Consider the following 18,253-nt stretch of genomic DNA (forward strand, 5'->3'; position numbering starts at 1 on the left):
GGGAACAGATTTAAATTAAACACATTTTTAGGTGAATTCCTCGTGATTTTTGTATTTTTGGACCCAAAACTAAAACTAAAAAAAATATTTTGTGTAGGGATGCAAATTTCGGTCAATTTTGCTGCCGACTAACTGACCCTCATTAACTGGTCAACAAACAGTTACATTTTTTCCGAACAGTAAAATGACGTGACCAACAGAAAATACTATCATATCTGATATGGGGCGGAAACAAAATAAGCCCATAGAATGCATTGAACTTATTTTGGACTGATTTTGACAGGAGTGAAACCTCTCGCTTCGCTTATTCTTCTCTGATACTATGCACGCATACAAGGACCGGACATCTTTCGTCAAGCGCCAATCAATCGTCTTACAGTCAAAAGGCTATAACCTATTATTGAACATGCAACTCCTGTAATGAAGCAGCTAATAAAACCTCATTTTCAAACATTTGCCAAAATGCAATTTGCGCAAAGCACAGTTCTAAACAGCACACCTAATGCGAGCAGTTCCATATGTGACAGAGATGATCTGTTAGATTCTCCCTCTTTCTAAGTTTCTAATAGCAAATACTATGATGTGTTGCTTGTGCATTTGGCTTCTGGACAACGAAAGAAAGTTGTGAAAACCAATAGAACAGCAGGAAAATGCTGATTAATGGCACAAGAAAGTCTTTATAAAATAATTCCCTCCACGTTTCAATGGATGGATTTTGGCAAGGTTACTTTGAAGCAAGTTAAGACATGCCTCATTATTTGAAGCGAAGTAAAACATTCAGGTTTCCAACAGTTATACTGCCCCAAGCTCACATTGCAAAGTGGTGGGTGACGCGCTCATAGTCAACGGAAGGCAGGCTATAGCCCATGCAGCTGAATAGCGAATGGGAGGTGCGCTCTACGAGTTGAGATTGATAAATGCAAATATCTCATTTTAGATCTTTGCCACAAGTTAACACGCGATTGCGTTTAGAATTGTTATCAATGACTGGGCTTACAAAAGCAGGGTTCTCTCCAGTAGCCTACAGGCTTTTTGAGGAGCTGCTCTCACGCTGTCTGACAGGTGGTAGGCGAATCCGCTCCTCAAACTAGGCTCTGTATGCTGTGCGCATATCATAAATAAAATGCATTACGACTAACGAAAATACACACACACCAATTAAATTCCACAAAATTATACAAATGACCTATTGACCGATAAGCATGACCGGTCAAATGTATTTTCAGTGGCTAACCGGTTAAACGTTAACATCCCAATTTTTGGGAGACATAATCCACTACGGTTTTCATTTCAGTTGTTTAATGTTTCAATAGGCCAAATGGATGAGGTTGGTAATGATTTATAGCCTATGTTAAGTCATCCTCAGCCAATAGTTTTCCATTTGTCAATAATCCAAATTTTGTCTACAACAGTCACAACATTGGCAGGCTCTGTATGCTGTGCGCATATCATAAATAAAATGCATTACGACTAACGAAAATACACACACACCAATTAAATTCCACAAAATTATACAAATGACCTATTGACCGATAAGCATGACCGGTCAAATGTATTTTCAGTGGCTAACCGGTTAAACGTTAACATCCCAATCAATGACTGGGCTTACAAAAGCAGGGTTCTCTCCAGTAGCCTACAGGCTTTTTGAGGAGCTGCTCTCACGCTGTCTGACAGGTGGTAGGCGAATCCGCTCCTCAAACTAGGCTCTGTATGCTGTGCGCATATCATAAATAAAATGCATTACGACTAACGAAAATACACACACACCAATTAAATTCCACAAAATTATACAAATGACCTATTGACCGATAAGCATGACCGGTCAAATGTATTTTCAGTGGCTAACCGGTTAAACGTTAACATCCCAATTTTGCCCCCCCCCCCCCCCCCCCCCCCTAAAAAACCACTCATGGCCTACTAACAATTTGTTCTGTGTGTTCACCCCCCAAATTCATAACTAGGCTTGGGCGGTATACTGGATACCGAGGTATTTGGAAATAGCTACGTTCTTCATTTCACCTGTCACATCATTTTTCATTACGAAGTTTAACGGTAGTCCCCAGTCACATGGTGTCTGTTTACAACAACGAAACCGGAGTTTTGTGAGTAACTCACTGTTGTGCAGCTTGCGCCAGGTGATTTAGTTACAATATGGAATTAACTACATCTTTTCAAACTAGATATCTTAACTATTAAGAACTGTCTAAAATGTGCTAAATGCATTTTGGTTTGCTAAATTAGTAGCTACTTAGCTGTCTGGTTACGTGGTTAGGTTCTTACGAAATCAAGCTTCGCTTGATAAAAGCATAGAATCCCCTCCTGGATCAAGAGCCTTGTTGTATAATATGTTTGTGTGTACATCAAACTGTGAGTCGCATTTTTGAGTTACTTATATAACTTTATGAGCTGGGATTTGTCTTGCAAATAGTTTAGGTTAGAGACTATAACATGTTTGCCATGTGCTCGTTAGCGTTCTAAGGCTCAGTGGAGTTTGAAAAGAGCACCCTTTGTGTTCAGTGCCGGTATTACCGAATATCCCAGTATGGCACAAGGTCGGTATGACAATCTGTATACTGCCCAAGCTTATTTTGAACTTGTATTTTCCTCAGCTTGTGTCCAAAATAACAATTTTTTTTTACTGGCTTCAATCTTGTGCTCTGATGATTTTAAAGATGGGATTTAGGTGGTTTTCATGTAGTAAACTTGAAATGTATCATATTCTGACAGTCTGCCCCAACTACCTAGATATTTCTCTAACATAGGCAGGCATACTGTGCATTTGGGAAGTATTCAGACCCCTTGACTTTTTCCTAATTTTGTTATGTTACAACCTTATTCTAAAATTGATTACATAAATGTTTTTCCTCATCAATCTACACACAATACCCCATAATGACCAAGCGAAAGCATTTTTTTCTTTATAAATATTAAACATACCTTATTTACATACGTTTTCAGACCCTTTGCACTTACGTTTTCACATACGTTTTCAGACATTTTCAGACCCTTTGCACTTTTCAGACCCTTTGCACCTGTTTCCATTGATCATCCTTGAGATGTTTCTACAACTTGATTGGAGACCACCTGTGGTCAATTCAATTGATTGGACATGATTTGGAAAGGCACACAGCTGTCTATATAAGGTCCCACAGTTGACAGTGCATGTCAGAGTTAAAACCAAGTGGCCTCCATCATTCATAATGGAAGAAGTTTGGAAACACCAAGACTCTTCCTAGAGCTGGCCGCCCGGCCAAACTGAGCAATCGGGGGACAAGGGCCTTGGTCCGGGAGGTGACCAAGAACCCGATGGTCCTCCTGACAGAGCTCCTCTGTGGAGATGGGAGAACCTTCCAGAAGGACAACAATCTCTGCAGCACTCCACCAACCAGGCTTTTATGGTGGAGTGGCCAGACGGAAGCCACTACTCAGTAAAAGGCACATGACAGCCCACTTGGAGATTTCCAAAAGGCAACTAAAGGACTCTCCGACCATGAGAAACGCGATTCTCTGGTCTGATGAAACCAAGACTGAACTCTTTAGTCTGAATGCCAAGCGTCACGTCTGGAGGAAACGTACCATCATCCCTACGGTGAAGCATGGTGGTGGCAGCATCATGCTGTGCGGATGTTTTTCAGCAGCAGGGACTGGGAGACTAGTCAGGATAGAGGGAAAGATGAATGGAGCAAAGTACAGAGAGATCCTTGATGAAAACTTGCTCCAGAACGCTCAGGACCTCAGACTGGGGTGAAGATTCACCTTTCAACAGGACACCGACCCTAAGCACACAGCCAAGACAACACAGGAGTGGCTTTGGGACAAGTCTCTGAATGTCCTTGAGTGGCCCGGACTTGAACCCGATCGAACATCTCAGGATAGACCTGAAAATAGCTGTCCAGCGACACTCCCCATCCAACCTGACAGAGCTGGAGATCTGCTGAGAAAAATGGGAGAAACTCCCCAAATACAGGTGTGCCAAGCTTGTAGCGTCATACCTAAGAAGACTTGAGGCTGTAACCACTGCCAAAGGTGCTTCAAAGTACTGAGTAAAGGGTCTGAATACTTATGTAATTATGGGGTATTGTGTGTAGATTGATGGAGGGAAAAAAAGAACAATGCTGTAATGTAACAAAATGTGGAAAAAGTGAATGGGTCTGAATACTTTCCGCATGTACTGCACAGCCAGATCTCCCCTGCCGAAATCTGCAAATATGTAGCCCAGCACACAGTACACGCACGCACGCTTACTTTCCCAGTCAAGTCTCAATGTGTTTTAGCAGTAAAGCAGACACGGGAGGAATGGCTCATTGGGGCAGATCCAGCGGGCCAGTGCACTTGGCTCGTCCTGATGTTATGACCATGTGGCGGTCTGCTCCCCTCTCCCTCCCCCTTCTCTCAGGCTACATCCCAAATGGCTCCCTATTCCCTACATTGTGCACCATTTTTTTTTTAAATCAGAGCCCTATGTGCCCTGGTCAAAGGTAGTGCACTATATAGGGAACTTTGGTCAAAAGTAGTGCGCTATGTAGGGAATAAGGTGTAATTTGGGACGCAGTCTAACTTGACTGTCCTCACGGAAAACTGCTTCTAATGGCCATCAGATGGGATGGAACTCACAATGTCATCCCTGCTTCTGCTGCAACCATAGATCATTTATTTTTTTTATGTTCATGCATGTCTATGGCTGCAACCATAGAAATATAATTTATAGAATGGACATATCCCCTCATACCTTGGCATTTTTGCCTGGTGTATCCTTTTTTAGGAATTATTTTAGTTCTATAGCTACAACCCCTGGTAACTGATGGGTCAAGGCGCAAATGAAGCCACTATAAATTCTTGTTTTACATGAGTACAAGACAAAAGCCTCAGCTGGGGTCAATGGAATTATGCTTCCTGGCCTCTATGTATAACAATGTCACCATAACCATCATTTATAGCATTAGACTATTCTGTAAATTTACATTAATTGAAAGTAGAACTGAGCTGAAAATTGTTACGAAATGTCCTCTAATTTAAAACAAATGTAAATAGACATTGATGCTCAAGTGTAGAGATGGCCTGATTCTAGAAAGGAAAGAAATACAGAGAGCGAGGCCACGTGCTGGAGAAAATAACTGCTCCCCACCTCCTCTACACACCCCTCTCCTCTGTTTCTTTTGGCTCCCTCCAGCCCTCTCGCTTTGTCCTGGGGACTGTACCAATGAAAGGAGGGGGAGAGTGAGGGAAAGAAGAGAGAGAGAAAGCATGTGATGGAGAGACGGACAGAGCGGGTGTGCAGTGCAGGAAAGAAAAGCACTTTTTCATCAGCTACTTCTTCTGCTTGTAAAATTGAGCGTAATATATGCCCTGTTGAACCAGAGCTAACCAAGACATGAAGTAGGACAAAGAGGGGGAGAGTGAGAAAGTGGGAGAGAAAGGAACCCAGAGAGCATCACAAGGTTGAGCGATGGGGAGAACAAAACAGAACGGATGAAAACCACACAGGTCCCGACGTGGAATCTTCCAAACTCAACAAACAAGTGCTCTACTGCTGCCGGTGCTACCGCTGCCGCCCTCTTCTCGCACTCTCTGGGAGGGGTTGCACTCCACACACACAAACCGGGAGAGAGAGAGAGTGTGTGTGTGTGTGAGCTCGTAAGGAGACCGGGCTGACATCTGTATCCTGCATAGTGGATTTGTATCAGACGCGAAGGGAACAGAGGCGGGTGTGACGGGGGAACCTGCCACTTTGACACACGCACGGTGAGAGATGGATTCTGCAGGCTTAAGGGGAGGACGGCTTCAGGGTGTGTGTTAAGTAGGGGGGCTCTCTTTCTGCGTTCACGCTGCCTCCCAGGGGCTGAGTGGAAGCCAAATGAAAGGCTGGATGGCCAAAGCAGTGGCAACGGGACTCTGCTGCTGTGAGTACTGAATGAGAGCACCGCTCTTCCTCTTTATCGCTCTCTTGCCCTTCTTTTAGATTTTTCCCTTCCTCAGTCTTAGGAGACGGGCACCTTGAGTTTGTACTAGATAGCTAGAAGGCAGCAATAGCTGTATATAATAAATATATATATATATACACACACACACACATTCTCTCTGGAGCAAGGCCACTGTGAATGGAATCTTCTGTCACTGTGGTGGATTATATGTCTTTATGTGCAAGACAGTATTTCACCGCCGGACAGTGCAATAGCAGAGGCATATGCACTGGCTGGGAGTTGGAATTACTAACTTTTTTTTACGGAGCGGCACAAATGTGTTTGTACGTGTGGCTTCAGCAGCAGGGATCCCAGCAGAACAATAGACTGGTGGCTCTGTCGCTCCCGGTTCATTGAACTGTCATTGAGCGCCACCGGTAATGAATTAATTTGTGTGATTGTGTGTGTGACTGTGTGTGAGACTGTCATTGAGCGCCACCGGTAATGAATTCATTGTGTGTGTGTGTGTGTGTGTGTGTGTGTGTGTGTGAGACTCTCATTGAGCGCCACCGGTAATGAATTCAGTGTGTGTGTGTGTGTGTGTGTGTGTGTGTGTGTGTGTGTGTGTGTGTGTGTGTGTGTGTGTGTGTGTGACAGTGTGTGCACATGCATTTGTACATGTAGCCTTTCCATGTGTGTGTGTGCATGACATTGTGTTTGTGCGCGTACTATGTGCATGACAGCTTGAGTTTGTACGTATCACCACCCAGCATTCACCCTGTCTCTGTTCAGAAGCAGCAGTCTAAACTCTTAAGGGGTCAATCTGCAGTTACTACATCCATTTTTGGACTTAAAAATGAATGATATGTACCCATTGATTCTTGAATATAACTTATAAAGGCCTCATGAGCTTAGTTCAACTGTCATACACCAAAATGCTTGTTTTAGTAAATGTAAACAAACACTATAGCCTCAAAACATGGTTAAAACACTAATTATTATAGCTCTGTCTATGAATTTGAGTGGTTAAATATGCCGTGGTACTGGATGGCTGCCGTTATGTAGTTTATTTTCTCAAAATATATCTTCTATCATTTCTTACAACCGACAAAACATTTTGAACCTCAGATCGGCACTTACTTACCTCAGTTACGGCTTCAACTTCGACTCGTCTGCCCTGGGCTCTTTCTGTAATTCCGGACCAATTTCCGGGCTACCCAAGAGTAAACAGCGATGTTACAGAGTCGAGAGGGTGGATCCTGGCGAGATTAAGGCGAAGGGAGAACCGGTCACCTCTTGATGATAATAACAATCGGCTGACTTGCGATCGCGGATTTCCTACCAACGGGACTCTCGTCCAAGACCACTGGTATTTTACCCACAAGCAAGCATACAAGGCCCTCCCTCGTCCGCCATTCTTCAGATCATAACTCCGTACTCCTGTTTACAAGCAGAAGCTCAAACAGGAGTTACCCATACTCCTGCTTCCTGTTTACAAGCAGAAGCTCAAACAGGAGTTACCGATATTACACAGGCTCCGCCGCATGTGGCAGAGGCTACAGTTCATTACGGATTACAAAGGAAGGCCCAGCCGTGATCTGCCCAACGATGCCTCTGTACCAGACGAACACAAAACAACATTCTCATTGCATGCGCAGAACACCTGGCAGGTATAGTCATTGTAATTTTTGACCTCTCGTCCCAGTCTGTGACCTCTGTTTTAAGATGACCACCATCATTCCTGTTCCTAAAACCTCTAAAGCTTCATGCCACAATGACTACCGCTCTGTAGCTCTCATGAAGTGCTTTGAGAGGCTGGTTATGGCACACATCAACTCAATCATCCCAGACACTGTAGACCAACTCCAATTTGCATACAGCCCCAACAGACAACGCAATCTCAATTGCACTCCACACTGCCCTCACCCACTAGCTACGAGGAACACCTATGTGAGAATGCTGTTCATTGACTACAGCTCAGTGTTCAACACCATTGTCCCCTCCAAGATCCTCACTAAGCTCAGGACCCCGGGACTGAACACCTCCCTCTGCAACTGGATCCTGGACTTCCTGACTTGTCGACCCCAGATGGTGAGGGTAGGCAACATCATCTCCCATGCTGACCCTTAACACAGGGCCCCACAGGGGTATATGCTTAGGGCCCCCCCGGAACAACAACCTCTTCCACAACGTTAGTAAGACCAAGGAGCTGATCGTGGACTACAGGAAATGGGGGGGTCGAGAACGCCACAATCAACATTGACAGGGCTGCAGTGGAGCAGGCCGAGAGCTTCAAGTTTCTCTGTGTCCAAGTCACTAAGAACTTAAAATAGTCCACGCGCACGCACAGTCATGAAGAAGGTGCGACAGTGCCTCTTCCCCCTCAGGAGGTTGAAAAGGTTTGGCATGGGCCCTCAAATCCTGAAAAGGTTCTACAGCTGTACCATTGTGAGCATATTGATTGGCTGTATCACTGCTTGATATGGCAATAGCACCGTCCAGTACATCACTGGGGCTGAGGTCCCTGCCATCCAGAACCTCAATCAGGCGGTGTGGAAGGAAGGCCCGAAAAATCGTTAGACTCCAACCGCCCGAGCCATAGACTGTTTTCTTTGCTTCCGGATGGCAAACGGTACCAATGCATCAAGTCTGACACCAACAGGCTCCTGAACAGCTTCTATCCCTGTACCATAAAACTGCTAAATAGCTAATAAAATGGCTACATGGACTATCTGAGTTGCCCTTTGTATTTTATTCTTATTGTTGCACTGTCTCCATGCACACTCACAGTGCCCTACACACACACACTCCATCATTTGCTCACACAAATAATATGCACATACATTTATACTGTCTTTACACACTCACATACAATCATCATATACGCTGCTGCTACTCTCATATATCCTGATGCCTAGTCACCTGACCCCTATACATATCTACCTCGATCTATCCAGTATTCCTGCACATTGTAACTATGGTACTGGAACTGACCCTGTATATAGTATGTTTACTTACTTTTGTGTTCTTTTTTGTATATCTTGTGTGTTTTTGTTTTACGTTATTTTTAGTATTACATTGTTATTGATTACTGCGTTGTTGGGGTTAGAGCTGGCAAGAAAGCCATTTCACTGTACTTGTACATGTGACTTTATAACTTGAAACTTTCTCCAGCTTTTTACCAAAACAGGCGCGGGGGGTACTTTATTGTTTCAACTGCTGGTTGCCGCTTTAACACCCTACTGCCGTAATAGGGAAAGTATTTTTTCGGTCGACTCAAATGTTGGCCTCTTTGGGATTGCATGAGGCGTTTGTTTTCATTGCCCCTGCCCTGCGCTGAGAAAAGCCCTGGTGTTGGTATATAGGACTAGTTGTTCCCCTGTTCCGAGCGCAGGCTCTCTCTCGCTCGCTCTGTCTCGCGCTCTCGTGTCCCTAAACATTGTTTGTTCAGCACACTTTCTAAGCGCTAAAAGAACAAACTCCTTTCTCCTCAAAGTTCTCTGTGTGTAGAACTATTTGAGCAAACATAACACTGAAGAAGATGAAATAGAGAAGAGTGGTAGCTAACAAAAGTGGAAACACAGAACAGAAGGAGAGAGAGGGAGGAAGCAAAAAAGTTGTCGCTGCAAACAGTAGGCAGTGCCAAGCCATCTAGAGTTACAATGGCACTTAAACCAAGCCTGCTATTTTGCGTTCCACACGTAGCCTTGCTTATTTTTTGTAACACAGTAAACCCGCTGGCTCAAAAGATGGAGATTAGATGTTTAAATAGTAGGTGAAAATGACAGGATGCTACTTCTCTAGTTCAACAATTCCAAGCACTCGAAGACTTCAAGGCTAATGCCAAGGACACTTCCAAGGACACCAATTCAGCTTTTCAAAATGAGGCCCTAGATGTGTTTGGAGCATGGTACTGTTGATTTATGCCATTTTTCAAGGACGACTCCATCCATGCACTCTGAAATGGACCGTTTGACAGAGCCATGTAATTTTCCTATGATTAGAGTCCCTTGCTAGTGTGTCCAACTTAGAGGACTTTTATTTAAGTGTCTGTCTGAAGTGCAGAACGGTGGCTAACAGTGTTGACAGGCTAACAGTGTTGACAGGCTAACAGTGTTGACAGGCTAACAGTGTTGACAGGTGCATATTGAACCTGGTCCCACGCGCGCACACACACAGCATATGTTTTTCTATCCTTGTGGGGACCTGAAATTGATTTCCATTCAAAATCCTATTTTCCCTAAACCTTAACTCCTAACCCCAAACTTAACCCCTGACCCTAATTCTAACCCTAAACCATTTTAAAAAATTGTTTTAATTTAACTAGTCAAGTCATTTAAGAACAAATTCTTATTTTACAATGACGGCCAAACCCTCCCCTAACCCGGATGACGCTGGGCCAATTGTGTGCCGCCCAATGGGACTCCCAATCACGGCCGGTTGTGAAACAGCCCGGGATCAAACCGGGGTCTGTGGTGACGCCTCTAGCACAGAGATGCAGTGCCTTAGACCGCTGCGCCACTCAGGAGAACCTGGGAGAATTTCTTGTTTTAATATCCTTCTGGGGACTTGGGGATTTGTGGTACCCAAGAGGATAGGAGCGGCAGGTAGCCTAGCGGTTAGAGTGTTGTAGTAGTACGGTGAGTACCTGAGCAAGGCATTTAACCCTCATTTCCTCCAGGGGCGCTGTACTACTATGACCCTGTAAAACAACACATTTCACTGCACCCATCTGGTGTATGTGACTAAACATTTTCTTGTTTTTTAAAATACATTTTTGTAATACAAGCGGGCACACATTCAAGGGTAAATTAAACCATTTACCGGTGTACTATTAACCGTGTTACTACTATGGTATAGTACTTCTTTCACCGTACTACTACTACTACTACGGTATGGTACTGCTGTCACCGTACTACTATGGCTGACCCTCTAAAACAAAACATTTTACTGCACCTATGTGACAACTTTATTTTTATTATACAAGCATAAGCACACACACATTCATGGACAAATTAAACCAAGTAACAGCCCCAGATTCATACAAAGCACTGCTGTTTAGCCAATATATCATCTGTACAGTCTCCGCTAAAGGCAGCTTACTACTGATCAGTGTTCTGTTGTGTTGGGTGTTGGGTGTGATCCTGCCCCAGTCCCACTGCACCTAGATCAGTGTATTGACAGCCTTGATGCTAACCTGAGGGGTATACTACGAAGCACGCTAGATCTACTCAGGCATTTCTAAAGCTAGACAGCTTTAGTTAGCATTCCTGAAGGATTAGTTCTGAAGGATTAGTTGCCATAGAAATGTACCTGACTAAAAGGTGAGCCACTTTCGTGGTACCGGTTATCCCGAGTTAAACTCAGTTGGCCAAAGTTAACTGACTAACTCCTCAAACTACATTTGTAGTATAGGTTAAAAGCTGAGCTGCTTTCTGCGGCTGCTGAGGGTCTACCACTCATAACAATGAGAGAATCTCAAGGGTTTAAGTTTGTTTTGCCACACAAACAAGACCCCACTTAACCCTGTTTGTGTCTTTGACTGTGTACACATGAGCATTTATCGTCCCCCCCCCCACCCATCGCTGAGGTCAGTGCTTGGACGTGTTGCTCCAGCTCGTTCCTTTTTGATATGTCAATCACAGGGATGGGAAGCGGAAAGGTACGCGGTAGGCCGTGTGGGGGAGGGGGGTGTGTGTTGGAAGGGGTCTGGTGCCTGGGAGATACGGAGCAGACCCTTTCAGGCACAAAGGACAGCGAGGGCCATTCAGTTTTAATGTGTGTGTGTGTGTATCCATAATGTGTGTGCAATGATGGGGGTGAACACAGAGACTGTTGTACTGTGTATCTGTGTCTGTGCATGAATGGACCACACAAACCATACAATTCACTGCACAGTCTTGCAATCAATGGTGGATTGTAAAACATGGTCTCTGCAATAGTAACATTGTGTTAAAGTAAAGCAATTTACCTGGGATTGATTGGGAGATATAGTCAAGCAGCTTCAACTAGGACAAAAGCAAATTGCTTGTTGGTCACTAATTGGCATGCCTAGCTTAGTAATAGATGTTGTCGGTGTTGTAAGGTGTCACACATACCTAATGTTGAGAAAGGGAGTACATGGGAGTTTGTTTCCTACTTCCGGTCCTATAGGGAAAACGGAGAGTCATTCATTATAATGGAACCCCTTTCTTAGCTATAAATTATGCAAAAAATGTCCTTCTCAAAATGATTTTCTCATTTTCATACAAGTCATAGGCTCAATCAAATGAATGACTCCCTGAAATTAGAATGAAATTCTATGTCCCCCTGCATTCGACAAAACCATCTTACAAGGCCTACAATGTGAGTGTATGGTACTATAGGCCTATAGCATCAAACATTTGCGAGTAACTGGTGAAGTAGGCTTCTGCATCTAAGCTTGTCAGGTCCAGTGCTCACAGCCAGATCAGGGTCGTATTCATTAGGAACCAAACAGAAGCAAACAGACCGAAATGGGGAGGGAGTCGAGGGACTACCTGAATTTGTCCATTGTTTACGTTTGTTTACGTTTTCCATTACAAAACGTTTTGCTGCGATATGTACTATTGAATTCGACCAAGATATCAGTTCCTCCGTGGTCTACTGAGTAGCACGAAAGAGACGCTCACCTGCTGTGTGGGACGCTCCAGTCCTCATTTATATTTCATAAGAACGTGGGCAGGCAAGCAGGGGGGGCTCAGCTGGGGACAAATCAGTCTCATCATCCCACCTTATGATCGTCCCTCCTTCCTTCATGCTTTATTCTGTCAGCTCCTCTTTCAATGTTCTCTTTGTTAGCTAGCTCATCTAGGAAGGGAAGGGACTTGTAACGTTTACATTTGAGGTTCCGCTTCCGCTTGCGAAGTCATAGCAAAGGGATTAGGAATTGAGTGTTAAAGTGGTTTCTTCTGTCGGGGATGATACCCGAGCTGGGTTTGTGTGACGCGAAGACAAAGTGATTTGTTCAGTGACGAGGGAGGGTGATTTTTCGGTTTTGTTTTCTACACAAAGCGCCTCAGAGTAAGAGTGCTGTTCTAGGATCAGATCCCAACAGTCTGTATAATCATATTCATTATAATCTACAAGGGATAACTGATCCTGGATCAGTACTCCTACACTGAGACGGTTTGTGAATACTTGCCTCGGGCTCGGCATAACTGTCAGGGGTTGTGAGGGATGATATTTGTTTTGGTTCTACTGAGAGACTCTCTTAGCTCTTGCTTGGAAGAAAGGGAGGGGGGAGGTTAGACAAAGGTTAAAGGGTTGTTTCAACCAAATTATCTGTTGTCATCTGACCACATCCACGCCCTTATGCCATTCGACCCAAAACCCCAAACACGAAGCACTATGTGTCTCATGCTTTCTCTCTCCCTCTCTCTTCCCCCATTTCCCTCTCTGTATTCCAGCTTTCACTCGCGGATGAACAGAGCGAATTGACACGGAATGGCTTTGAGTCCAAAGAGCTGCAGTACTTGGTCCAGATCTACTGCCAGGTATGACAGAGTAATCCCCCGGGTGCTGTGATATGCTGCAGTGTCATTCTCACTCAATCAGTGCTCTCTCATATACACTTGCACACACACTCACTTGCACGCAAACCCACAAACTCTCACAAAGACGCACAGTCACATGGAAAATCGCTGTCTTTTGAATGTTGTCAAACACCAAATGATGAACGTCCAATACTGTAAATCATACCCAGCACACCCCTCTGTTAGCTAGTAACATTACGGGATTGGCTTATTTTTCTGAAAACACTTTGGGTCATGATTGAAGAATCTTAGTTGCGGGAACGGTGACGCTGGAACAACCAAACTACTCAACAGAAAGGTCAGATTGGTGATAAGGGTCTCGGGGGAGGAGAGTGACAGTGAAATTATGCCGTTTGGCCTTATCCACGATGTTCACAAGGTGTTGAGTAGCAACAAAACACACAACTTGAAAAAGACGGCTGGCATACCATCCGAATCTTCTCCTTGGCAATTGTTTCCCTCTCATCAGAGACCTAGCGAAGCAATTCAATAAAACCCATGCCCAATTTCATCGTCTATTGATCAAAATGTATTTTTTAAACGTTTAAAAACTTGGGTGTTTCTCCTAAATGTAACATGTAGGACATCTTTAGGGACTTCCTGGTTAAAGGTTCACTGAAGACATGCCTTTCTTCCATTTTACTGAATTTCACATGTGCACCACAATGGTGCACATGTGCCCCACAACCCAGTAGCTTCGGTCTAACCCCTTCCACTGACTCACTCCATTCAGGTTTCACACATTTTTCCTCTATATCGTATTCCATTTGCATGACCTTGGCAATGCCACGGAAAACGGGTGGCTCTGTCCTTGGAAATTCCATCTTTCCTTGGCTTGGCGTTGGAAAGGGGAGCTGAAACTGCTGCACTGTTCCATAAAAAAGGGGGAAAGGAGGGTGAACAATTGGCCCAGAGCCACCCTCTTAGTACAGAAAGCGGAGGAGAAAGAATCCAGCACTCAGGAAAGATCGCTTTAGTTCCACAGACTAGTAAGGGAACAGACAAACAAAGGAACTGACTGGAAGTCCCAGTGTCTGAAAGTGGGACAAGCTACTGTAGCACACCAAGTACTATACGGAGCCCTACAAAAATACTTCTACAGTCCTGATTCCCTCCCGGTTATTCCCTTATGGCTGCACTAGGATCAGTGGGGCTGGTCGACGCTCTGCAGTCCCAGTCACTCCAGCTCTGGCCCCAGTTCAGAGGGATTTTTCGGGGTCAAATCAAAGCAACCAAGTTTGTTTTTTTCTCCCTCGTTCTGGAACTGGGGTTTTGAGGTTTGCAATCACTCTTGTGAATCGAAAAAGAAACGGTGGAAAACTCAATGGAACTCAATGGAAACTAGGAAGACAGGAGTAGCTTTGAATGCGATGATGAGCTGAGAGCAAAGTTAATTTGGTTTGCACTTAAACTACTGGTTTTGTCATCTGCATACAGCTTCTGAAGTATATTCTACCATTTTCTTTCTTTTGATATAGATGATGGTAAGTGCAGGGAAATGGACCGATTCCATGTTGGGAGCGCATACCTTTCGACTTTCCTTCTGGAGAACAAAAGAAAGAGGGGGTAGGAAGAGAATAGAAAATAATGGGTGGGAGGAGTGGAGAGATGTGTAAAGGGGTGACCCACAGAAATGCAGCTTCATGTCAGCTTTGTGTTGTCCTTTCAGAAATGAAGGTGGCCGGAGGCTGTAAGCCAGACATCGGGAAGACTGCCTGGATGAGGGATAGTTACCACACACTGGGGACGTGGGCATTGGACCAGGGAGCAAAAAGAGAAAAGGGGGGACAAGACTGGTATCGGAGATGGAACACATGGCCTGCTAAATGGGCTATAACTGCAAATTATTCTGCGTTTTGATAAGCTTGCAGTGTGTCCACCTTCTGCTTGAAATTCAGTAGGTCCTTGAAATGTTGCCTTTTTTGCCAACCTGGAAGTGGCTATGGCTAATAGAATTATGGATAATTATTTGTCAGCCCATAAAGGGGGACTGTTGGACGCTTGTCTTCCAGAGCCTGCTGGAAGACAGGATACACAGTACTCTGATCTGGCAGAGCTTTCAGAAGTATTAACCCCAACTGCCACCACCATCCTCAGCCATTCTCCATTTCCACTCTTCCTTCTCCTCTGCTCCCCACAATTAAGTTATGACCCCTGTCGTGTCTTTGGCATCATTAAAACTGAAGACATGTTTATCAAATAACTCTCTGTAATTATTATTATGCGATTAAACTGATTAATCTTGTAACTGTAATTAACTAGGTCGGGGCACCAAGGAAAATATTCAGATTACAAAGTTATAATTTTCCTAAAATAACTTTCAGATATCATATCTGATCTTTGAGTCTTCTGATTTAATGACGTATTCTTTACCATGGTCAGTCTCATTCCAAACGTCGTAAATTGTTGGTTATCTGCACGAACCCAGTCTTTCCTATGAGTCATCCATACATCAATTGTGTTAAAATCATTTATTTACTAAACTAAATAATTCAACAGAAATGCATAATCAAACAGATATGGCTACAAAGAAATGATAGGAGAATGTGGGCTAAACCGGCATGGCGGCTTGTTAGACAAAAGGGGGGTGGGGTCAGCTGAGAAGACACTACAGAGTTGATAAATATTAACAATTGAAATGCTAATCCTTTGCACAATGAACGCTCACTCATTCGGGAACAATTGCAATCAATATATACATTTACGCTCAGTGTGTCGTCGGGATCTTTGTTGAAAAGTTATGTTCTGTTGGGAGAGTTTTGTCCTCGCGTTCTCTCTCTCTCTCGGTTAGAATGGATATTTCAAAGCGACATTCATTAATGTCGTTGTAGAATGGATGTTTCGTCGGTCTTCGCGTTCAATGATACCGAATTCCTAGCTGCAGACTAGTAATTAATATCAAAGACTTGTTCTTATTCTGTATCGATAGTCTAATAGTTTTACCACGTGGTATGGTTAAAGTTCAGTAGAGGGATGCATGGTCAAACCTATTAGCCAACTCGTAATGGAGTGGAGGCCTGGTCTTAGGAAAGAAACCCTGAGTGGGGGTTTATATACTGAACGTAGAAAAGGCTGTCACATGATGCCAGGTCCTGTCTGTGTACCTGGGGGCGTGCCGATGACTTAGTTAAGACTCCAAAGGGAATTGGAGTTTCTTTCATTAACCTCTTACATCTACACGTTCCGCTAGCGGAACGATTGCTCCAATATCCAATGATGGGCGGGGCGCGAAATTCAAACTCCTCTAAATCCGAAAACTTACACTTTTCAAACATATGACTATTTTACAGCTATTTAAAGACAAGACTCTCCTTTATCTAACCAAACTGTCCGATTTCAAAAAGGCTTTACAGCGAAAGCAAAACATTAGATTATGTCAGCAGAGTACCCAGCCAGAAATAATCACACAGCCATTTTTCAAGCTAGCATATCATGTCACATAAACCCAAACCATATCTAAATGCAGCACTAACCTTTGATGATCTTCATCAGATGACACACCTAGGACATTGTGTTATACAATACATGCATGTCTGTTCAATCAAGTTCATATTTATATCAAAAAACAGCTTTTTACATTAGCATGTGACGTTCAGAACTAGCATTCCCACCGAACACTTCCGGTGATTTTACTAAATTACTCACGATAAACGTTCACAAAAAGCATAACAATTATTTTAAGAATTATAGATACAGAACTCCTCTATGCACTCGATATGTCCGATTTTAAAATAGCTTTTCGGATGAAGCACATTTTGCAATAATGTAAGTACATAGCCCGGCGTTACAGGGCTAGCTATTTAGACACCCTGCAAGTTTAGCCTTCACCAAAATCACATTTCCTATAAGAAAAATGTTCTTACCTTGCTTGTTCTTCATCAGAATACACTGCCAGGACTTCTACTTCAATAACAAATGTAGGTTTGGTCCCAAATAATCCATCGTTATATCCAAACAGCGACGTTTTGTTCGTGCGTTCTAGACACTATCCCAACGCTAAATCTCGGCCACGAGCATGACGCAAAATATGACAAAAAATTTCTAAATATTCCATTACCGTACTTCGAAGCATGTCAACCGCTGTTTAAAACCAATATTTATGCAATTTATCTCGTAGAGAAGCGATAATATTCCGACCGGGAATCTGCCTGTCTGTAAACTGAGGAAAAAACCGAAAGCCGGGGGCGGGGCGTGTCACGCGCCTAAGGCTTAGACCATTGAGTGACCACTTAGCTTTTGCCTTCCTGTGCTTCAGCCAGGGCTTTGAATTACGTCATTCCTGTTTTTCCCGGGCTATGAGACCTCATTGGAGACGTGTGAATTGTCACGTAAGAGCAGAGATCCTTTGTAAACGATAGAGATAATAAAGAAGGGCAAGAAATGTTCAGACAGGGTACTTCCTGAACAGAAGCATCTCAGGTTTTTGCCTGCCATAGGAGTTCTGTTATACTCACAGACACCATTCAAACAGTTTCAGAAACTTTGGAGTGTTTTCTCTCCAAAGTTAATAATTATATGCATATTCCAGTTTCTGGGCAGGACTAATAATCAGATTAAATCGGGTACGTTTTTTATCCAGCCGTGAAAATACTGCCCCCTAGCCATAACAGGTTAACAGTCCAAAATCACATTGCACAATATCACAAACAGTTCTATCCTTATTCATTAATTTTATACAACCATTTAGATGTAAGTCTCATAGCTGAGGCTAGTATATAAACATTATTATGGTAATATGGCCGTATTGTCTCTCATGAGTTTCACAAAATTGTACCAAACGGACCAGTTCGTAGCTGGATT

The 18,253-nt window shown here is 43.6% G+C and overlaps 1 protein-coding gene across 4 annotated transcripts in view; it reads left to right on the plus strand.

Moving 5' to 3' along the window:
• arhgap32b (Rho GTPase activating protein 32b) overlaps nt 1–18,253 on the plus strand; it is a 232,009-nt gene that overhangs the window by 139,467 nt on the left and 74,289 nt on the right. For all 4 annotated transcript variants that reach the window (XM_029690801.1, XM_029690800.1, XM_029690802.1 and 1 more), the window contains one exon: nt 13,328–13,414. In XM_029690801.1, coding sequence (XP_029546661.1) covers nt 13,328–13,414 — 87 coding nt within the window. The remainder of the gene's footprint in view (nt 1–13,327; nt 13,415–18,253) is intronic.

This window comes from Salmo trutta, chromosome 15 (assembly GCF_901001165.1).
Source record: "Salmo trutta chromosome 15, fSalTru1.1, whole genome shotgun sequence".
Lineage (NCBI taxonomy): Eukaryota > Metazoa > Chordata > Actinopteri > Salmoniformes > Salmonidae > Salmo > Salmo trutta.